The 24,269-nt window shown below is 40.4% G+C and overlaps 1 protein-coding gene across 1 annotated transcript; it reads right to left on the bottom strand.

The window, feature by feature from the left end:
* Nucleotides 1-8,523: 8,523 nt before the first annotated feature.
* LOC138029912 (uncharacterized) lies at nucleotides 8,524-18,695 on the bottom strand. The gene is made up of 3 exons (XM_068877766.1): nucleotides 18,453-18,695; nucleotides 12,034-13,106; nucleotides 8,524-10,489 (listed from the first exon to the last, which is right to left on the bottom strand). The coding sequence occupies exons 2-3, from the start codon at nucleotides 13,076-13,078 to the stop codon at nucleotides 9,405-9,407; spliced, it is 2,130 nt and encodes a 709-aa protein (XP_068733867.1). The 5' UTR covers nucleotides 13,079-13,106; nucleotides 18,453-18,695; the 3' UTR covers nucleotides 8,524-9,404.
* Nucleotides 18,696-24,269: the final 5,574 nt, after the last annotated feature.

The following is a 24,269-nucleotide window of genomic DNA, read 5'->3' as shown; positions in this document are numbered from 1 at the left end:
GCGATTCTAAAACTTATTTCTTTTGGATACAAATGCTTCCTTTGAAAATATTTCAGATTGAAGTGACTGTGACAGTTATTTCCTCTGAATTGAAGTTATTTCTTGTTGAAGTGGAGGTTCCCTTTAAGACCCCTGATACAATTTGCTAGGTACAATAACCTTCTGCTACTTTTAGCCAATCCCAATAAAGTACAGTGACCAGTCTTCCAAGTCAACTGTTTCATTCGCATACATGGAAACAAAGAGATTGGCCAAATTTTTTAGGCATCTTGGACACAAATATCAAGGGGAACTTTTCCAGAACAGAGGAACATCTCTTTAGAGCTCTTTAATCCCACAGGAATACCTGCTACTTTTTCATTATTTTTATCAAAACCCAACAGCAATCCAAATTATATATCCTGCACTTGAGGAAAGGCAGGAGCCCCTCTTTCCAACTGAACTCTTAATCAAGCCTTTCCCACAAAACTTTCATTGCTCCTTCACTTTTTACAAGAAATTATCTGATAAAAAAGGTTATGAACAATATATTTTTTTGTTTGGCTTCAACCTGCTGTCCTTCATTTCATTTTGACATATAATCTATTTTATAATTATTATTTGTGCAACATCTTCAGTTCCCACGGCCTGCTCCTGTCTGACCTTGTAGCTCAGGGGGTAGAGAAAAGCTGATCTAACCCGAAGGTCGTGGGTGGGCTAACGCTGACATGGTTCATATGGGGTACAAAACAAGCACTTCACATTACCCTCTAATCAGTTAATTCTATAGTAATTAATGTTTCATGTTGTCCTTTAGTAATATTTTGGATAACGTTGAAGTTCAAAATTAAAGAGGCCAACGTGTATGAAACATGTAGTGCTACCGACAAATTGTTGGTTGCAGTTGTTACAATGTGATTTTGTAGATGGCATTTCCTTGTCAGTACAGGTTGGTGTTAGAAATGGGGCACTTGTCCCTGGTGCATGTCTTACCATGTGTATGTATGTATACATGTATGTGAGCAACACGTACGCGGATGTTGTTGATCCTGTGGTTTAGCCACTCAGAAATGTACAGGATCTTGAGATATGATCATTTTGTGTTCACATCACCAAATCATGTGTAACAACTAAAACCAACAATACATCAGTAGGACTACACTTTTATAATACACGATGACATATGAGAACACTTCAATAATGAAAACTCCTTTGTGAAGAAACATTTCTGCAGGCCAAAACAAAGACTATAAAGGCACTGAAATCAAGAGCATTGTACAAGAAAATGATCCTGCAAATTTACACCTACTGAAAGCATTTTACAAATGAAACTACAAACCTACCCTCAACTCCCAAGAAAAATGTAGCAAACTCGCTGACCTTTTGTTTTAAAAATCGTTATTTAACCCATTGACTCCCAGGGGTTCCCCATTGATGAGTAAAATCGTCAGGTGTTAGACAGTGTAAAATACCAAGTATGGCCAGTTCAGGCCAGCTTCGGAATCAAAGGAGTAACGACTATGTTAGCATACCTGAGAGACTCTTTTCTCTGACATTCACTTGTTAGCTCGTTACATTCACACGTTATTTTAGTCACATAGTATTTAATACATTTTACATTTTGCTCGTTTTACTTTCAAATAATTTTCTTATCCCTGATGATTCCGTTGATCAATGAAAGCTCAAATTTTAAACTTTTTCTACAGTTGTTAAAGGCCTCATTTGAACTTCAACATTATTATATTATGTGGTGTTTATTGCTGGAAATTAGGCTGGAAATTGATGGCATTTATTAAACACCCAAAAGAAGTCACTTATGGTTGTCCAAATAGCTCTTGATTTACAAGGACAAACTTTGGAAAAACTACTTCATAACACAGGGATTAAAACACAGAATTTGTCATTTATACAAGAGTTTTATTATCCCACAACTGATTTATTCTTTCACTGCATATTTTCTCAATGAGAAATGTGCAAGCTTTTTGCGCTGTTTCAAGGTCTTGTGGGATGCCTCATGTTTTGTAAGTGCACGTCTCATAGCACGGGTCTTCTTTTGCCTCAAATCAAGAGGTTTGAACTTCTTCTTTTTGTAAAACTTGCGAAGATTCTGGCGTTGAGAATGGCTGATGACAGTCAACACTCTGGCAATGGATTTTCGGACAATTTTTCTATTTTGAAAAATATAAACAAATGAGCTATGGTACTTTTTTAAGTAAAAAGCTAAAGTGGTACTATGATAAAAAAAATCACTTCCTTTTTTCCTTCAGATTTTGAAAGTGTGTTTGCTTAAACACCTGCCTGGCAGAATTTTGAGCTTTGATTTTTATCCAAAGGCTATTTACTTTGAGTGTAAGTTTTGGATTTCACGGTCCACCATCACTCACATCCAAAACTGACTGACTGGACCTCAGAGGGTTGGATCAAGGGAAAAGTGCATGTCATTGACTCAATAGCTTACAATTTCAGTGTGTACATGCAGTTTATTATGTATGCAAAACACAAATTTAAAAATCTGGAAGCCTGAATCTCCTGTGCTGCATATTAATTTAGTCGTGTACAAACACATTGAATTCTTAAACTAGCGAGTCTTTGACTTCATTTTCTCCCTTATCCAGCTCTCTCAAGATCTTACAGTTAGTAAAGGCAGACATCAAATTGGAAAATTCCAGTTAAAATAAACAAGGGTCTTTTTGAAATTAAGGCTTAAAACTTGGGTGTTTCCTTAACATAGTTTTGAAGTCCAAGGAAAAAAAAAAATTTTTTTAAATCATAGTATCACTTTAATTAGGTTGACTTTTATTGTTTATCTATAAAAAAAAAAACTGTCAAAATGAACACTTCAGCCATTTCTATTTTTGAAATACACGCTTGCACATCAGAAATATGCCCATTTTTGTCTAAAAGTAAAACTGATGACATCAAAAAAGTTTGAGAACAAAGAAAAGTCAGCTTTGTAAATTAATTGGATTACCTATGAGAAGGTGATATGAAGTGCTATTTTCTACCCATGTAAAACCATGTGAGCATTAGCCCCACTAATGGAAATGGGCCCACTCAAGGACAGAGAAAAACTCTGACCAGGGTGGGGAACCTTGGTCAGAGAACCAGATCAGGGAACCATGGGTAGAAAATAGCAATTCACATCACCCTTGCACAGTTAGTGCTGTTGAAATATAAGAGGTACACGGCCAACGTTTGCATAAACATTACCCCTGGTATTTGTAAATAATAGGGAAGATATCTGTTTACACAAATTGCTTTTCTTATTCAAATGTGCCAACCACAGGAATAAAAAGACCCTTTGTTTCGACAGCCAATGAGGCTCTGGTTGGCACATTAATGACAATAGATGACGTCAACAATGTCTTCCCTATACACAGACAATTAAATTTCGAGGAATTGTTGTTAAATAAGTTTTTCGTATTAGATGTCCAAAGAAATTTGGGATTCCTGTATACATGAAAAATATGGCATACAAATTATTCTACTTACATTTTGGACAGTTTGGAAGCAGCTCCCCCTGTCACCTTGGCGACTTTCAGCTGTGACAGCTCAGTCTTCAACTCATCGAGCTGCTTCAAAAGTTCTTCCTTCTTCTTTCCACGAAGCTCGTGTGCTTTAACCTTCACCTTTGGAGGGAATTAACCATTTGAGCTCATTGTTAAACTAACTTCGACAACAACCTAGTTGCACCGTGTAAAAAAAAAGTAAAAATATCGATCTTATTTCTGACAACATGCTGCATAAAACATAACATTTTGTGGCGCAATGGAATTTGCAGTTTTCAGGAGTGCCACTCAATATTCGAACAAAGCGATTTTCGGATATCACAGGAATTCCAATCCGACAAATGTACCTTGAAGAAAAAAACTCAATTGAAAGTAAAAAGCAGCACCTTTTTTTCACTTTATTAGTCGATTGAAGCAGCGAATATGAAAGGGACTAAGTAACTCAAAAGAAAGAATGAGTATCCAGGATTTATTTTCAAAAGCACCTAACTTTGTTAACCAAACAAAAGTTTCGATGGAAAGAGATCTTGTAGATGTATTTTTTTAAAACCCACCATTTTGATGTCGGCTTGGAGAAAGGAATAAGCTTGGAAAGGCTTGTGGGTAAAAAGTCGCTGACATTGGCCCTATATCGCAGGCTCAAACAAAAGACAGCCGCATGGCAGGGTGGCCGGCTTGACCTTCTCAAAGTCGTTCGCTCGGTTTTCTGGTGTGGTAGACCCGGCAGGAGCGTTCGCTCGCTCGCGCTCCGCGCTCGTACGATCGCGCTTCGCCTTCGCTCTCTCTGTCGCGCTCAAAAGCTCGACTTGTGAGCAAGTCTACGTGGCCGGCGGGATATTTTGTCGCGGGATTATATGAACAAGAACTAGTACTCGCGGCTAAAACAGTTAAAATAATCCCGCGATAGAATATCCCGTCAGCTTCTCCAGCATGAAATGTATCAGAAACACAGCGCCGAGGCGAAAATAATTATATCTTTTTCTCGCTCCATGCAACCAACCCTGTAATTATCTCTCAATGGTATTTTTACAATTCCTACTAGTATCAAATAAAACGCGTACTTACTGAAGTATTTAGATAAAGGTCACGAAGTGTAATAACTAGAATTCCTGTAACAAAGGAGATCTTATTTATTCCGCAGTGAATGAAATGACAAGATTTACTTTATCCATGGTGACTCGAGTTTACCAGAAAACATCCTAGCTCCCTCGTGACCAAGCTCCCACGAGTCTCCTATATTCTCGACTCCTGCAAGGAGTGCTCGCAAATTTCCCCTCACGGGATCCCCGTGTAACCGTCGACAGAATAAGTCTCTTCATCAAAATTTCTGAATCAATGTTTGTAACAATTTTTGCATTGTTATAGTCAATCATGAAATAATCGGAAAAATGGATTCTTTTCTTTTTTCGTCCAGCTGCTGATTCAGGCAAGAAAACTGACCGACTTCCAAAACGTGCTCCCGGGCAGAAAGAGCAGGAGGGGAATGCCGGTTATTTTAGATCTAGCTTAGCTTATTTTAAATATGAAAGCGATAAAAACGCTTCACCTAAGGCGTGGTTAGCCTCTAACCGATAAAGCGAGTGGTTAGTTTCTAACCCATAACGCGATATCGATTAAAAGCACAATTTATTTCCCAGAGTTCATGCAATGTACGGAGCACAATGAATGTGCGCATGATAAGTAGATATCTGAGAAATGTGTGAGCATGAATGCTGATTAACCTGAATCCTTCATTGATTTAAAGAAGATTCTTTCTCTAGTTAAAAAAAAAAGCGATCGATGAGAAAAGAGCTCAATCATGGTTTATGACGTAATTTCTTCCTATTGTCACGAGAGTTAATTGAACAGAAGAATATCTTATTAGGCGAAGGTAGGGACAACACACACAAAAAAAGTTCACGTTATTTTTATGTTACGCACTCTTTTATTACCACGTTCATAGATGTCCTTATTCCACATGTTTACAAGACTTTATCCGGGTAAGTGAGTGCCACGCTCCATTGGATATCACGGCGCGCGCGGTCAATCCAACTATAGATTTTCCAAGGTGTCGTACGCCCGTGGTAATGATGATAGAAACTAGTTGCTTGGCTACGGGTGAAAGAGCTACTGAAAATTTGTCAGTATTTCTTTCACCCGAAGCCAAGCAACTAGTCAATCACAAAATAGCAAAGGAAAAGCAACTCCAATTCAGTAGAGTGTTTACCCTCAGCAAAGATAGGTAGGATGCAATTATTTGTTTCTTGTTTTGGTAAGTTCAGTTCTCTTTCTGTGTGATGCGATTAGTTAGATCATTACACGTATTTTCATTTTACAACACTCGAACTGCAAATAGCCTTACAACTTTTTGGGGAAAGCTCTGAGGAGGAGGATGATGGCAAAAGTCTCATTGATTTCTCTTTCAGGATTCCTCGTGCAATGATTGAAAGCGATCTCTTGTTTCCCTGGCTGGATTCATATCTTCACGCAATGAGAGGCCAGATCAAGAAACTGTGCAACTGCGAAGCGATCAACAAAGTGAGAACATTCATGCACACAATTCAGCGACACCCAGTGGCCTTTGTTTTTCTAGGAACGTTCATAATCACTGGCTTTCTTCCGTTCTTTCTTTTCCTAGCCTTCGTGGCGGGATCTTCAATTTTCGTGCTTTTTTCGCTTCTACTTTTCCAAGGTGGTGTCCTCGCGATTGGGCTTCTATCCCTGCTCGGGGTATTTGTTCCCATTGTGTTATTTGGAACAATAATTGCAGCCATTGCTTACGTGGTTTACATCATAACTGCTACCATATTTCACTTGACTCACGCTTTGACGAACACAATTGTAAGGCTTCCTATCGCAGTTCATTCAACAGTGAACCAGAAATTTCATGATGCGTTTTCGCGTCTTGGAGGTGAAGTGAAAATGGAACTGCATCGTCGTCATTCTAATCATTCATAATAGTGAATGAGAGAACTCATTCTTACACTTTTTATTATTCAAATCATTATCAAAAAGAGATTCAGAGTATCCCTGATCAAAAGTAGGAGCCAAAATAAAATTAAAAGATCAGTAGTAGAACTTTGGATTCGGTTATTTCATTTTCCCATTTTGTTTTACAATAAAGTTAAAACTCCGGGAACGTCGGTTATGTCTATATTTACTAATGGGCCGATCAAATCGAAACTTCAACATCCCCTCTCCCGGGCAAACCACGGACATTTGACTATCCTCTGTGCCCGAGGAGTGGGGAATTTGACCTTTGCCGGCGTGGGGTTGGGAAAATGGAACCGGAAGTGTCAGGTTTCAAATGATTTTTTTTCGGGCGCCGAAGTCGCTAACATCTATGAAACACGTGTTTGGACGAGATGGAAGAGTTTAAAGGAAGAGATGTAGCATTTGTGAGCGATTGGCTTACAAAAAAGGTCTTCAAATGGTCTTTATTAAAGACGGCAGGAGCTGACGACGATTGTTCTTTAGTAGGGTATGAGAGACAAATCCGACGATAGGGTAGGGCATTTGAACACCATTTTGGCCGCGATCCAATCTTCAAAAGTTCAAATGCCCGGGCTTTGCCGGGGGAGGGGGTGTTGAAGTTTCGAGTTGATCGGCGCATAACAGTTGTTTAAAAACTATCACATCGCTGTCTGCTTGAGGCGCACGAGACTAATAATGGGTGTGTTTTCACGGCAACCGCTGTCTCGCTAAACATTCCTGAAGGTGTTTTGTTTGGAGACTGCGTTAAGCGACTTACGAATGATACGTGTTTTCACGGGTAAGATTAAATTACGAGAGAGCACGTGCTAATGCAATAATAAAAATAGCACACCTGTTGTATTTCCAATTTGAATAACCGTAAAGCTACTCCTCCTTGGCCGAAATTCATAGGTCATTTTCGAAATATCAATATTCAGCATGAAAGTGAGACAGAGAGGACAAAAACAATGGGAATGTGAAAGATTTTAACATATCATCCACTTTCCTTTCTCTTTGTCCTCTAAACCTCTCTTTCAAGCTGAATTTTAATATATCGAAAATGGCCAATTGCCAACTCGCTTAAGCTACCTGGTTTTAATGAGAATTCTATTGAAATTTTCCGACTCACGTAACTTTAAGCGAGTTGAGAAAGGAACTTGCTAAGCGACCTGAAAAACCGCTCTTGAAAACACACCCAATGTGGGCTAATTAAAAAATTATGCTGCTAATCGAAATATTGGAGGCTCAAAAACGTCTTTTAGCTCTCTCTGTAATAAATAAATAAATAAATTACTCTTTAGCCTCTATGCTAATCATCCTCACCAGCCTCATTAGCACAAACAAAATCCAAAAAAATTTTTGATCCAAAGTGAGGATAGTGATGCTGATTAGCAAAAAGACTTTTTTTTGGCCGCCATTTATGAATACGGTATAAACGGTGTTATTTTAGCAGTGCCTCAAATTAAATGGTCTGTCACATAAAAAAAGCTAAACCACAGGCTAACCAGGATAAGATGAAAAGAAAAGACATTCTGTTCCAATTTAGCCCTTTTTTGTATTAAACTTATCTTTTGTGGCCTGGTTTAGATTGAAAAAGATATTCTTCCTTAAATGAAGTAAGAAGGAGCCCGAAACAGCTGTCCATGGCTGTCAATTGACCCGGTGAAATGGTTGTGCACATGTGTGATACGTTAGCCACACCGGGTAGTTGTTATGTCACCTTGCTTCTTTTGTTGTTCTTAAAAACGACTAGAATGAAAACAAAAGAATCTTAAAACAAGAGGCTACAGGTAGCCTACACTTTGTTCGAAGGAAGTATTTCAGTATTTTCAGTGTTAACTAGTCCAAAGTCTACATTCCGTGCCCATTGGGAAGGAGGGCATACCTCTCCCCCACCCCTCACACTTCTGTGATCCATATAAAAAACCTATCCCCCTCCCCTTTCAAATGTACTCTGCAACCCCTAGGCTCGATTTCCACTGCTCACTCAAAGTCGCGTTTCCTCCCCGAGAAGAGAGTGTTCTCAGGAGTGATTGCTGGCTCATTAGATCCAGGTTGGGATAACAGAAAATACATGACTAGATTTACACTATAGGTATACTTTTAATAAATACTATTTTATAGTCTCAATAAGATCAGTATTTACATACTCTGGTCTAAACATGCACCAATTTTCACCAGTATGTTACCTTGTTGCTTAAATCATGCAGCTCTGTGTTCTTTTCATAATTGTATAAAATTACCTTGCAGGGTAACACAAATAAACTAAATGAACAAATGAAATGAAAGATGGTGAGTTGGCTCCACTAATGACTGAACACAGTAAAAAAAATGAGATATGTTGACAAACAAAAAAGACATGCTGATAAAGGGTTGACATGACCACAAAATATGAGTATGGACAAGCACATGAAACTTCAACATGTTAAGTGCATCAACTACTTGTTCAGGTTTGACACAACCCAACGAAATCAGGTTTGACAGAACACAATGAACAACTGACAAAGTGACACATGGCTGATCCCCCAAAGAAGATCTTAGAATAAACTTTCCTGCCTTCTGTGATATCTAGTTACAGTACAAATACGACATCAAATGTGAGAAACACAACACTGCACTACAGCATGTATACCAGAAAGAGTGACCAAGTTTACTGATTAATTTATAGTCATTCTTTAAAGTGTGCACCGCTATCCAAACAGGCATTTAAAAAGTATCTTTACATGTACCTCCAGAATGGAAGCAAAAAAAACAATAGTATTGTGAGTCATTTAAGTTATTTTGAAAGGGAATCAAGCTACCTCTTTCAAAGATCTCTCACAAGCCCTTGATTCAGATGACAGCTATTTAAATAATCTGTCAGTGTCAATGTAAAAATTAATAATCAACCAAGAGCTTATTTCATTGAAAAGAAAACTGATGCTATAGTTAGTAATCTTAGGCTACTATAACCTGTGCTTGCCATCACTCAATTATAATTGAATCAAAAGCTGGTCTCTTTGACTGTGTGCCACAAGTAGGAGATGCCCCATCACGTGATCGCTTCCCAAGCAATTGAGGGTGTGCTTCCATTTGGTCCTCTGTAACAATTCTTTTAGAATGAACTTCACTTAACATGTGTTGAGGTACCAACACAGGGGTGTGGCCATCAGATTGTACACCAGAGGATGCTATTAGCCGCTTAGCATCCTCTATGGTCGGCACAAGCACCACCAGTCCCTGTGGAATGTTCTGTTCACCACTCTGAGAAGAGCGCCGTGAGAGAATAATGGGTTTTTTTGATGTAGGTGTTGTTATTTTTTTTCCTGGAACAGCTGAGGTTTCACCTGAACTTGACAAAGAAATGACTGTCACAGGTGCTGACTGGGAACCAGTCACATGATTAGATGTTGATGTAACTGAAGACACCTCTTTAGAATGCTCAATTGGCGAAACTACTGTTGCTACTGATACAGGCTGAGTTGCACTATGCACTGAAATAACAACGGAGTCATTTCTATGTGAATGTGTTTTATGAGGGCTTAAACTTTGGACTTTGGATAAGAATGGCACACCCATGTCAGAGTTTAGCGGGCTTGTCCCTGTAAATCTCTTTTTAGGACTGAGGGGCGATGAAGACAAACCGTTCAAGTCAACTGTAACATCTGTTTGCTGGTTGTTTAAAGAGGAAGTAGTTGAACTGGACTGCGCTGTATTTTCTCGTGGTTTTGTAATATTGCTGGAACAACAGCTATCAGCTTCACCCATTTCAAGTGATCCCTTTCTTTTTCCTTGACCTTCTCGTGGTTCAACTGCATTGCCCACATCAGACACAGCAGTAACACTGTTTTTGGCATCTTGAGATGGTGTTAATATTTTCCTTTTGTCCAACAGAATTTCGGAACTCTTTTTGATTTCATCCTTGCCAACCTGACCACTTACTGATGCTGGAGGACTGTCATACGAATAACTGCTGGTGGGTACAACAAGAAACTCAGGCTCAAGAGATGACGCTAACACTGGTGGAGGAACTCTCATTAACTCTGGGTGTTCTCTGATTGTCGGTCTCCCTTTAAAAAAGAAACAAACCCAAAACCACAAACTCTCAGACAGGTTTCAAAAAGGAACAACTTGAAATTGAGTATCCAATTTAATTGCCCTACTGCTGATTTGCTTGTAACTGCCTCACATGTGTTTTCCAACCTTAAGCAACGGTTTTGTGTAGTTGCTTTGGGAACTCTGAAAATTACATTGTCAAGTGTAACTAAGAGAAGCCAGTTCAATGCCATGTACCACAAATGATAATCAACTTATGAACACTTTAGTCTCAAATTACATACATACATACATACATACCGGTACAAACTTAATTGACCACTCCCCATAGGGGCTTTTCAGGGCCCATGAACACAATCAAGACAGAACAGAACATTCAACAACAACTGTTAAGAATCCCAATAACTGGCCGGAGGCATGCTAGTTGGCTATTTAGGAGTACAGCTGAGAAGTTGAACCAGGGACTACCAGGAACAAATTCAACCAGTGGTCAGAGCGTGTTTTGAACCCGGGATCCCCCGATCTCAAGGCAAGCACCCTAACCACTGAGCCACACTGCCTCCTTGTTAACATGCCTACATTTGGTTAAAGATCAATTCAATAAATCCTTGCTATCAACTACACGTAAAATAGCGCTTAAAACATCATGTGTTTTTGTAACTTTGCTTGCTCTGGCTGACCGACTGTTAACCAATCAGGATCAAGTAATCATGCCCTCTTGATTACCAAAAGTGCCTTCAAGGTTATAAAAAAATGCCCTCCATCTCAGCCAGTCAGCAATCAGTAATTATTTTGCCCCGTATGTGATAAGCCTTGTAATTAACTCATTTGATCGTATGCTTTTGTTTTGGATGGTTCCACCAATAGTAAAGTTCCCCTATCCCCTACATAAACCAGTAACAAAACACAACTCCTTGGATTATTTGCTCTGAGGGTCTAACACTTGAAATGTTAGCTCTCAAATCTTTCTTACACAACTTAATTTGCCTTTGTCCACTTGTTTCATACAAGAAAAATTTTAATAAGTATTATTTTCTGTAGTTTTCCAGCACTAAATTGAAAACAATTCCAAATCCAAATACTGACAATGTACTATTACAGCTAATGTAACACCAATAAAAAATGGACCCACGTTTCACCTCACAAGATTCCTTTTTTAAATCCTGATTGAAATATGATAATAATTTAACCCTTTTATCAGGACTGGACAATCTGCCAGCCAGCAAGCCATGCGAGCCATGCAAATTTTAAAACGGTTAGCTTTTCAATAACAATGTGACTCGCATGTTGATTTGCATGGTTCGCCATGTTGGCTTGCATGATTCGCAGCCATGGCTCACATGACTTGCAGTTGTGGCTCGCATGGCTTGCAGCCATGCCTCGCTCACGTCACTTGCATGGCTCGCTGCCTCGCAGTTTGTCCTAACTCCTTTTATCACTGAAGCCGTCTCCATGGATGAGTAAAATTGTCTGGTGTTAAACAGAGCAAAATCTACAAGAACTAGTCTCAGGAGTTAGGAATTAGTCTCACGAATTAGTCTTAGGATTCAACATCTACCTGAAGATGACCTGTCTTGGGATGTTGAATGTGAGCAAACCACCTTCACTGGACTCATGTTCTGTTTGCGACTGCGTCGTGAAGTCCTGTGGTACGAAGCAGTGCCTTGTACATATGGAAAACCTTCGGGAACAGGGGTACCATGTGACAAAGACACATGAGAAGCCTGGTTAGCTTTGCCATCATCATCATCCACTGTTTGCAGGACATCAATCACCTGAAGTAGTTGATGAGCCATTGGTGATGTGGATGCTGATTCTTTCTTCTCTAAGATTTGCTTGTCACTTGAGTTGTCTTTGCTGGTTTCAAGACTCTGTGTACTTTTGCTAGGACTTGGGAATGAACTCCTTGCTTGGACGATGGCCTTTTCAGGACCCAAAACACTGGTACAATGAGATGACTGTTTCATATCTGGCCCAATTTCAACCAGCACAGCTCCTGGTGGGGCATGGCAGGAAGGATGACAAGGCATTGGAGCACTCATAGCTGCATGAGATACACAAGCTGGACAATGGCAATGCATTTGAACTTGATGGACAACACGAGGTGCTTGACCATGCTCATGTGAAGCTGACCAGTCTGAATTTCCTAATGAGATGTTTGACTTGCTTAAAGTGTAGACTTTGGGTCCTTCACTGTCATGAACTATGACTTGCTGTTCATTGGAATCAGACGGAGATGTTGAAGACCAAGAGGTCTCAGCCCTGCTCGAGGTTGAAGAGGCTGCAGTGGTTTGTGGCTGTGGAATTGCCAGTCCAGCAACACTTCCTGCAGTCAACGAGTTAACAGTTTTCTGTGCTAACTCAACCTGGTCTTGAAGAATGGCTAAGGTATCTGATGCATGTTTCATCTGATTATGCAGAAGACTCAGGCATTGTTCTGCAAAGGAAACCTGGTTTTTTAGGACCAGAATACTTTCTTTAGCATCCTGGACTTTCCTAAGTAAAGTGCCTTCTGGTGCTTTAGGCTCTTTGTCACTGCTTTCTGTATCTGCACTGGATGCTGCTGTTGTATATGTATAGTCAGTTGACGAAACTGGTTCCATTTCACAATGCAGTCAAAGGGTTATAGCACTGAAACAAAAACAAATTAAATTTTTAAAAGCATTAATTTTACAAGTTTCTTCACAAACATGCACAAAAATGCCATATAACCAGTTAATAGACAAGCTTGAAAGGCTGAGTTTGGCTCATCAAATGAAACATCATGTTGTCATCATCAGAAACTTTGCATATAGAAACATAGCATTACAAAGTTACACACGATTGACACTGTACTTTGTAGTTGCAAATGGATCTAGATTTACCGGAGTAATAGTACCTATGTCGAGGTCCCACCAAACATAAGATTTACTAATTATTTTGTTCTTTGCTAATTAATTTCATTTTCTCTAATTACATTTGGTAATAATTTTTATTTAACTTTTCAATCTTCAACAGATTTAGAAGTACATTTTTGCAAAGTTAATTCACTCCCCGTAACAACTTAAAGATTTCCGAATGATTTAACTCATCAAAAAGGAAAAGCTCTGTCATCTTCTCCCTCTGTTCAAAACCCTTTCTCCTTTAGATTAATACTATTTGAACATTTTATAGGGGTGTGCAGAAAATAAAGACAAGGAAAACGAAGACCCCTCCCCCCCAGAAAAAATGACATACCAAACAGCAAAATAACAACTTAAACAAATCATTAGTACAGTATAACTTATGGTATAGTAGAATCTTAAGACACCGTATTTCCTTCAGGACTTTACAACCTAACTTTTACTACGAGTTTTACCAACATGCGAGGCAGCGAGGCGTGCGAGGCACCATGCGAGGCGTGCGAGGCAAGAAGCGAACCATGCGAGTCTGGGCTGCGAGCCATGACTGCGAGTCAGCATCCGAGTCACACAGTTATTGAAAGCTAACCGTTTTAAAATGGGTGCTTAGACTTAATAACTGTTTATCAGCGCTATTTGAAATGGGTGCTTAGACTTAAATGCGAAATTCGCATGCCTCGCACGCCTCGCTGCCTCGCACTTTGTAACGACCTCTTTACTACGTAATTAAAAAAAAATTTACTAAAAAAACTACAATAAAAAAAATGATAAGAAACAATCAATCAATCAACTTTATTTAAACACGGTAAATGGCTCAGCAAGCTGGTTTTCAGACAGGCCATGTAAGAATTACAAGATATAAATGCTAAAAATTACAAGAATTACAAGATATAAATGTTCAAACGACTAATAACCTAGGCATAACTTAGCGCTAAAAATTATTTAATGTCAAGGAAATTTAAACAATAGTAATAATTAGTAACAATCATAATATACTATATAATAATACAAAACAAGCTATGTAAAAATGTGCCCTAGCGATGTAAAATGTGTCCTAGCTAGGATAGCGCATGTTTAAAGCTAGCAAGATCCCTTAACTATCTCGCGTATTTGATTTGACAGTTGGTTCCAAGCCATTGTACCTCGATAAGAGAAAGACCATTTAAGAAAATTTGTTTTAGGTAGCAGTAATTGGAAGTCATAGTTTGAACCCCTCAAGTTAATTGTGAACTTCAGAGGTTCTATGAAAATGCTCCTGAAGATACGTTGGACAATTATCATTGAATACTTTAAACATCGTAATTAACAAGTGCCTTTTCTCTCTTTCTTCTAAGTTAGACCACTCTAGAGAATTTAGCACTGATGATGATCTTTTAATTAGCACTCCTGATGATGCTTTACAAGGAAACCGTGTGTAAAAGCAAAATAAAACTTCCAATATAAAACTTCCAAAATAAAACTATTAAAATCATAGTTCTTCAACTTATATTTAAATTCATTAAGATAGGGTGAGTATCGAATATCAAAGGGCAGACTATTCCACAGTACAGCCCCGCTATACGACAGACTTCTTTTACAATAATTACTGCAAGGCTGAGGAATGGCAAGTTCCGTAAGGCTGTTATAGCCGGGGAGTGGGTTGTGGGCTCTCACAACCTCTTGAAATGCTCCCAATGGCGTGCAACTCTAAGAGCCTCTGTCAGCTAAGTCCAACTTCTGGCCTCTGCGCAGGCGAACTGGCACCACCGACAGGAGAATGGGCGAAGGCCAAGCCACTGGTGCCTTAAAACCAGTTGCCCAGGGTAGATGGGGCTCTTAGCATGTGAAGGCAGCCCAGCTAGGGGAAGGTAAACCCTGATTTCAAACCTCCGCTGCCTTACGGCTATACCTGATCTCAGGAAGGCTTCAGTAGTAAACCTTGAGGACAAATCCGGAGTGGAGCCCCTACGGCCGAAGGCACATGCTCAGCACTCCCCTTCTGGCAGATTCTGCAGTGGAACTAGCCCCAAGTTGTATTGATTCTTCCTTTCCCTTGGACCCAGCCAATTACACCAAGAGGGGGACACTGTCGTATGGGCAGCCCAGTGTCTCTTTATCTTCCCACCCAGGCCTTAGTGCAAACTGGAAAGGGCACTCCAGCGGTGTCGCAGCCATTGTTCCTCGCCATCGTGGACCTCTCCAAAGCTTTTGACTTGGTGAGCAGAAGCAGGCTCTTCAAGATCCCCCAGAAGATTGGCTGCCCTCCAAAGCTCCTGGCGATCATCACCTCCTTTCACCAGGACACGCAGAGTACAGTCTGCTTCAATGGGGCCACCTCCAATGCCTTCCCAGTCAGTAAAGCAGGGCTGTGCCCTTGCTCCCACCTGTTCGGGATTTTCTTCTCAATGCTGCTACAGTATGCCTTTGTAGACTGTGCAGAAGGTGTCTAGAGGTCAGACAGGAAACTCTTCAACATCGCCACACTCCACGCCAAAACAAAAGCTTGTGTGGTGCTCATACAGGAGCTGCTGTTTGCAAACGACACTGCTTTAACATCTCACAGCGAGGAGGGCCTCCAACATCTCGTAGACAAGCTGTCCCACGCCTGCAAGGAGTTTGGGCTAACGATCAGCCTCAGGAAGACAAACATCCTGGAGCAAGTTGCTGAGTCTCCCCCAGTCATCACCATCGAAAAAAAGGGAGCTGGAGGTTGTGAACACCTTCACCTACTTGGGTTGCTTTAACATCTCACAACAAGCGAGTGTGGGAAATGACCTGTTGAGTGAAGGACCAAGATGTGCGTCTACCAAGCTTGTGTCCTGTTGACTCCCCTTTATGGCAGCGAGTCACGGACGACCTATGCCAGACAAGAGCGGCAGCTCAACGGATACCACCGCTGCTGCCTTTGACGCCTGCTGCACATCAGGTAGCAAGACAGAGTTACCAACGCCGAGACCCTGGAGCACGCTGGCTCACTGAGCATGCCATCACTGATCAGTCAGCAACGCCTTCGATGGCTCGGCCATGCATATTGCATGGAGCCTGACCGCCTGCCAAGAGAAATCCTTTATGGAGAACTGCGGGAGGGAATCCAGCACGTGGGTCGACCACTGCTGTGCTACAAGGACGTCATCAAGCAAGAGTTGCGATCTGCACTAATCGACACCAGTGCATGGGAGGACATCGCCAAACACTGAGATACATGGCGGCAAAGTGTCAAAACGGGGGCCTCAAGGGCGGGAATGAAAGCTAGAGTCCAGGCTACATGCGAGAGAGCAGCGAGGAAAGAACGCGCAGCCTCTGCGCGCGATTCCACAAGGCATGTCTGCTCCACCTACAACAGAGACTGCGACTCCAGGATCAGGCTACACAGTCATACAAGATCCTGCCCAAATCCCCAGTGCTAACCATCGCCTCTTCGAGACAAAGATGCCACTACTACTGAGGAATGGCAAGCGTACAGTCACTATCTCTTAGGTTATAGGTGAAAGTATCGGAACGGAAGACAAAGTACGAACTAAGATAGTCCGGAAACATATTATTTACAATCTTATTCATCAATATTGATTTATTAACAAGGCATTGATGGTCCAGTTTAACCCAATTTACCACCCGCAACAATCCATCAGTACTACGATCGTAATTTGAAAACATTATGACACGTGCAGCCCTATGATGAGTGCAGCCCAATTTTCTCATTTTTGTAACTTTTGAGAAAGACTCTTAGAACAGGATGGACTAGTGAATTGTAAATGGAGAGTGCACCCCCTGCACCCTCCCCCTAGATCTGCCCCTGCAGACCTTTGGTCTTCGTTTTCCGCACACCTTATTGAATAGTATTCCAGTGGTGACATAAGGCGAAAATTGTTTATTGCTTTTAGCCAATTTCAAATCAATGAGGGCAATTGGTAACGTTATGAAGAAAAAAAGCTTCGAGGAGTATCAAAAAACAAGCTATTATATAATTTCCAAAAATGATTGAATACTTGCATGCCTAAAAATTTTTTCATGGAAATTTTAGTTTCACAAAACAAAGAAGATAAGCCAAATGATTTTGAAGAAAACAAATTTGGTTGTATTAATTTCCTTCATAAATCAACCATAATTATTTTACGATAGGTCTCAAGAACACACTGAGAGAGGTCTGAGGTGAACTTTTGATTGGTCAAAATATATTTTTCGTGTTTGGAATTCAGTGTACAGAAAGATTTTTAAAATGGAAAATTTTTGTGTAAATCTCAGCATAGAATACAAAACATTTCCCATTAATTGTACACCAATCGACTGAGCAAATGAGCTGAACTTGAAAAGTACAAATAATGTATTCTTGCCACGCGATTCAAAGGAACGCCTTTGTCCGCGAAAAATATTCGTCGTAAAAAGTAAAGGCCAATTTGGGTACTTTTTCCAGAGGAGGTTGCCAGTTTAAGCTCCATTCAGACACGGCAAAAGCAACCGAAAATCCTGAAAATTTGAAGAAACTTCTAAATGAAGTTAATTTTCCTACAGCAGATGAAAAGCATACTCTCGTATATTCCCATTAAATAGTCGTAATTGATCGAAAAAACAAGATCCATGAAAAGATGTGTGTGCGTGCGTACGAATTAAGATAAGAGCAAGTTATACCCAGCACTTTCTCCGGTATTAATCTACCTTTAACGAAATCAACGAAGATGATCTCGCTGCCGTAAGATACGTTAATACCAAGGGATATGAAATCTATTTATATTAAGGCCAAGACCTTACAATGAGTAAAATTTGAGCCACATTTTGCACGCTTTTCCCTTAAAGTTCACACCTGTTGAACAAGAGTTTTCTACCAATCTTAAGAACAGAAACAAAGTGTTCGATTATTTTCTTTGTCGTATCACTCGAGCTAAAATGAAGAATCGGGCACGGAAGAGATCTTACAGGAATTCTCAAATTTCCCGGGGAATATTATTCGTTCAATCGAATCAAGAGTCATTTCAAACTCGGAAGCGTTCGAGCGATAAGTGATCTTTTAGAAAAGCGACACAAAACAAGGCTTAAAAGCAAATTCAATCGGAAGGAATTCAACAGACACACAAAGTGACAAATGCGCGATCTTCAGTTGCAGTCATCGAAAATTATATCTAACCTTCACGCGATCTAGCTGACTCTGTCGCTTCAAATTCGCTTCCCCTTCGCGCCCGCCGATGTGAATTTTCGCCAGTAGTCATCTAATCCAAACCAATGTCAAATTAAGAAAGAAATTTCCTCTCAAAAATGGAATCTTCGTTTGAAATTTCGCCTTCTTAACAGGCTTTCGTTACTGTGAAAGCAATTAAAATATAAAGGAGACATATTAGCCGCGGATTTCATTTTTGCAATTAGGTGCTATTGTCTTCAGCACCAATCAGAACGCGAAACAAGACAAGTGGAAAGCTCGTTTATGTCTTGGGCAGACCACTCATAGACTTTGACCAATCATAAGAGATAGTTCAACAATCAGTGCCAATCAAGTCGTTTTAATCACGGTAAGATAATGAACAAGAGAACCAATGAAGATCCTTCTTTCTCATTAGCTTAGTAAGGCATCGAAGATGAACTACAGGTTTGAATAAGTTTAAGCCTACTGTCTCCTGTCTTGCGAAACATATCAAGCGAGATGTTAGTAAAACAAATGTCAAGTAAAATCATGAACAAGGCGGTTTCGTTTATTAAAATCACATCTTGTGTAGGAGTAAATTCGCAATTAAATTCTTTCATTCGTCCAAAGAGCCTCGCGGGAGATTAGATGTGCTTTCAGTGAAGAACATCTGCTCTCCGTGATTGATTAAATAGGAAACAATGGATATCAGAAAAATACCACCGCTGGCCGCTCATGATCCGAATTCATGAGCCGGTCATTAAAGCTAGTTAGTCGTCGATGCTCAATAACACTTCACCACTATGTTGGGCAGACTAAAAGAACAATTTTTACATACATTCCGCGGTTTATCGTACTTCCCTCCTAGGGAGCCAGGGGAATTCGATAGTGCGCGTCGTTGTGATGGCAAATAAAGCGCAAAAAAATTGTTCTCACCCAGTGATCGACGAGCAATTTGTGTTACCAAGGAAGCCTTCGGTGGATACACGTGTCAAGGAGGCTTGTCGTGAAGTGACTACATTGGTACAGTAGCTTAACAAACGACTTCCGTTTGGCAGTGCTCTGAGCTTACAATCCTACGGTGAGTCGGTTCTGAGAGTCCTCCACAGAGGCAATAGTATCCTAAGGATAGGCTGTATAGTAGGCTTCTCTCTCTGAGGCGTATTCATCTTTACTAATTATTTGTTTAATATAGAAAGTATGTCAAGTATAGGCTCCGTAACCCGACAGGCAAGTTGGGAACCTTGATTAACCGTCTCCAGGACTATTAGACTATGAAAAGTGCGCCAGTGTTTTCAGAAAAAGAAACTTCTTTCACTGATTCACAGCAGCCTGCGATTCGTTGCTAATACATTTTAGCCACTACTCATGTACCTCTCTTTGTGCTTTGATTGAGCAATTCACTTGCTGGCCTTGGCATCGAAGCAAAAATTCTCGGTTTGATAAGCCAATGATTCCACTTGGTTAAACACCAAAAGCATAGTTAAAGATCAATGCTCAATAGTAGCAGTACTCAATAGATCCTTCCACGGATTTTAATCGCCATCTTGGTTGAGGGGCAAACAAGGCTAAATTTACAGTAAATGTATGGGATTTTGGCCGCCTTTGAGCCCCTATAGCGCCGCTAAAAAGAGACAGATTTCCAACTTTTGCTACTACGTTAAATAGTTTTTTCAACAGAAAATAAGGCCATTAAGGTGGGGATGACGTCCGTAAATTCGAATGATAAATCTTCTCAGGTATAAGCGTTGCTCCTAATTTCGCGGCAATTTGCCGTGATAATTTTAGAAGAGTTTGTATGGAATCTTAAAAATTCGTTTATCGTCGTTGTAATCTGAATCTCTTCTTTATATTTCATGACAATAATTTCAGTATAAATGTCATTTAAAAGATTCTATCAGTGTGGAAATCCGGCTCTTTTTAGCGCTGCAGCGGTTTAAAGTCGGCCAAAAACCCATACATTTAAGGTAAATTTAACCGTGTATGTCCTCAACCAAGACGGCGCCAAAAACTGTGGAAAGGGTCTGTTATCAGCAATCTCACATTTAATGATTTAGATTGTCCGGGACACAACCCATGAGAGCAGGTAGCAACAAGTTTCCGAAAGTCTCGATGGTTTTCTTCCGCGGCATGATCTTAGAGGGAAAACTTCTCTAAGCTACTTTGCCATTTGAAGCGGTGCTGACTTTTGCATTTTAGCAGCACGTTGACGACAAACGTCAAACTAATGATTTGCGTTTTGTCAAAAATTGAAGAAACTCTTTTTATAGAACGGTTTTCAATTGAGTGTCGAAAGTAATTAGCGAATTGCTTTGGTTTTAGTTTCATCTCAGTGATAGGTTCAAAGTTCTCGCGCCATTTTTTCAACCAATCAGAAGTGAAACCAAAACCAATCGTTGCTTGCGCGTTTACATTTTCCCGCGCTTTATGTCGGCTACGTGTAATTACTTCGAGTTGTGATTGGTTTACTAGATTGTCTTCGTCCTTTTTGATTGGCCAAAGTAATTACTTTGGTTTTGGGTTTACGACACTCAATTGAAACTCGCTCTATCAGTTCATTTCTTGCCTGTTAGCTAAAGGTATCAAGAACTTCTCACAAGAGAGAGACGAGTCAGAATAAGATAGTTTTCACGCTTTTATGGCAAAAAGCAGCCTTCCGTACCCGTTTGCCGTTTCGCGTTAAAGCGATGCCAATTAATAATGATCTCTCTATTAAAATTCTTACCTCTAGTCTTACCTGAACACCAATCTTCTTCATATGATCTTCAAACAGATCAGAAATAGCTCCTAATGCTCGGAATTTACCATCCTCTCGAATCATCCTAAAGAGTGTTTTCACTCACTTGATCAGTACACACCCTTTTAATAAGTCTAATATACGCCGTTTTCCGCTAATGACGTCGAACTCTTGCTTTCAAATTTTATTTAGACATGTACAAAGGCCTAAGACTTTTCCGATTTTTTTTTCTTGTTTGAAGCCTTTGTACATTTCTGAATAAATTTTAAAAGCATGAGTTTGACGTCATTAGCGGAAAACGGTATATATTAGACTTATTAAAAGGGTGTATAACCTTGTACTTTCACCGAAACAAAAGAAAACGTTTGCATGATAATAGAGGATTAGTTAGGAACACCTTAAACAAACAATTGAGAGCAAGCCTGAAAGAAATTGAGGATTGAACTGCATTCGAACCCTTGTCAGTGTGTTTGCACTGCACTAGCGGAGCTGCACTGGCCCTTTGTTACTAATTGAGCTATCAAGACCGATATTGAAGGATTGATATAATTTATTTCCAGCCGGGTAGAGCTTGAACTTGCAATTGACCAGCCGGGCTCATATTCAAGAATCTTTTCTCTACTTTTCATGTGATCCTGATACCAATGTTTGGTAAGGTCAGGAGCCCATTTAAGTCTGCTACGAGCATAGACGTCCCTGCCATCAGGCCAGCGCTTATCTCCGGTTTCATTAGCATGAAGCGACTAGGAGTATTTCTACTCCCCCCTGGATGGGATGCCAGTCCACCGCAGGGTTACCCCCAGCCTTAGATTCGCCGGTACCCATTTATACACCCGGGTGGAGAGAGACACCGTGAGAGTATAGTATCTTTCCCAAGAACACAACACAATGTCCCCGGCCAGGACCCGAACCCGGACCACTCCTTTCCTTTCTTCGAACCAGCGGACGAAGTGAAGCCAATCCCAGTCCTTTTCTCTATCACCTCTTATGAGTAGACTTTCATATACCGGACTAAAATGGCGGAGGACAAAAGAATCATTGTTATTCCGATTAGGCCTTCCTAATTAGGTATTGTCATGTTCGCTTTCTTCTTTTGTTTTATGGACATTAATTCTTTCGGATCCGGTATATGAAAGACCAGCCCCTCTTTATTATCATTATTCGTCATCATCATCTCTTTCATTTTCTCTATCATTAAAATTACTCTTATAATTGTAGCGGAGCTCCATGGGAAAGAAAATATGGTAGCCCATCTGTGCGAGAAAACTATTTGGTTTTGGTGACCGTACGACCGTACGTACGTCCACCCCTCCGTGTATGCCAATGTGACCAGTATCACGTGACCATATCTCGGGCTCAAGTTTAGGGCTCATCGAAGCGGCCATACTCCGGAAGACCTTAGCATTGACCAGAACCAGGTTGCTGACCAGCGGTTTTCGTTAAAATAATCAATGGTTTGCTGGGGGTGCTCAGTCTCGCGGGCTCAGAAAACCTGGTTATGGTTTTTTCCCATACTCCAGCTCGTTGATATTGCACATCCATGTTACGTACGGTGACAGTTAACCCTAACAAGGTATCCGTTGGCCAGTACCACGTGACCATATAAAGGTCAGCTAGGTTAGCTTTTTGCACTACCTCGTTTTACAGTCCGATGTGAAATGGCCTTAGGGCACTTGAACTAAAACCACCAACACTGTTGTCATCAATTTGTTACTTTTGACAAAGCACACAAAAAAGAAACACATTAGCAAACTTTACATTAAGGCCTTTACAAACACAAGCGGAAACACATTTCAAGCGGGCTCGAGCTCATTGCTTATCTTAATTAAGAATTTGACAGAAAAAAAAAGTTTTCAACTTCGTTGCAAAGGCACTTGTTGGATTTTCGGTTTTTTGGGACTAATAGGCTTTTTGAATTTTCCTTCAGTGCTCAGGATATCGCCTCAAAAAGTACCGTTTCAATTTCCACAACCATCTCTATTAGGGACATTTACATTCGTGATAAATATTTGCAACAAGCTTTTTCATGAAAATTTCACCCATTTCTAACCTTTTTTTCTTTTGAAAGTTTGGTTAATTTTGTTGGTACAACGCAAACGAGTTGCCTAAACGTCGTTCTGGATTACTTTTATGTAACCGATCATCAAACATCGCTCATAACTGGCGCAAGGATGGGGTGTCTAGTTCAAAGGTAAAGTTGAAAGTGCAAATGTTATGGCGATACCGAGAGCTTCTTGAGAAGGGGCCCTAAAAAAGGCATCTTTTCTCTTTACTGATGACTGTTAAAAATTGATAATATGCACTCCTCGTAGGCGTCAACTTAACCAAAATCTTTTCAGGTAGAGTCCCAAAGTCACAAGCGGAAGAACCGTTTCAACATCCGTTCGATTTTGTTGAACAGCGATTTTGAGACCGTCAGTCCCAACCCCCTCAATCGTGTTGAAACATGTTGAATCGAAGTCAGAAACCCATAAGGGTTGAAACGTGTAACGCGCGTTCACAGCTTCCGAATATTCAGTGCGAACTGATTGGTTGAATGTTTCAGTGCTAAGTACCATATTTGGAAACCCCTCGCTCTTGTTGTTCCAAATATGGTACTTAGCAAATCGAATATTCAGAAGCTTGTTTCCCAGCACACAAGGGGCCGTTACACGTTTCAACCCTTATGGGTTTCTGATCGAAGTTTAATCGATGTTGAATGAGTTTAAACGCGTTCAAACTTTGCTTCAACAACCATTCAACGTTTCTTTGTTTTCGCGAATGTTGAATGAAGTTAGCCGTTTGCCTCCCTCTTGTTGGGTATGCGCGTGCGCAACAATCGGTCTCTCAATGACGTATCCATAGTAACAACCGCTGCTGCACCCTGGGACTGAATACAAGGCCCCTCGTGAGCTTTGCTTCATCAAATGTTGATGTGTTGAAACCGTGACCGTTTGCCAACCCCAGCAGTCAACACCGTTTAACATTATTGAACAAAATCGAACAGGTGTTGAAGCAATATTGAAGCCGCTTGGCCTTAACATTGCTAGAGTCAAATATTTTCAGTTCTTTTGGTTTGAAATAAAACACAAACAACAAGACACGATCAC

This window comes from Montipora capricornis, chromosome 2 (assembly GCF_036669925.1).
Source record: "Montipora capricornis isolate CH-2021 chromosome 2, ASM3666992v2, whole genome shotgun sequence".
In the NCBI taxonomy this organism is placed as follows: domain Eukaryota; kingdom Metazoa; phylum Cnidaria; class Anthozoa; order Scleractinia; family Acroporidae; genus Montipora; species Montipora capricornis.
This window is presented reverse-complemented; position numbering and strand designations above follow the sequence as displayed.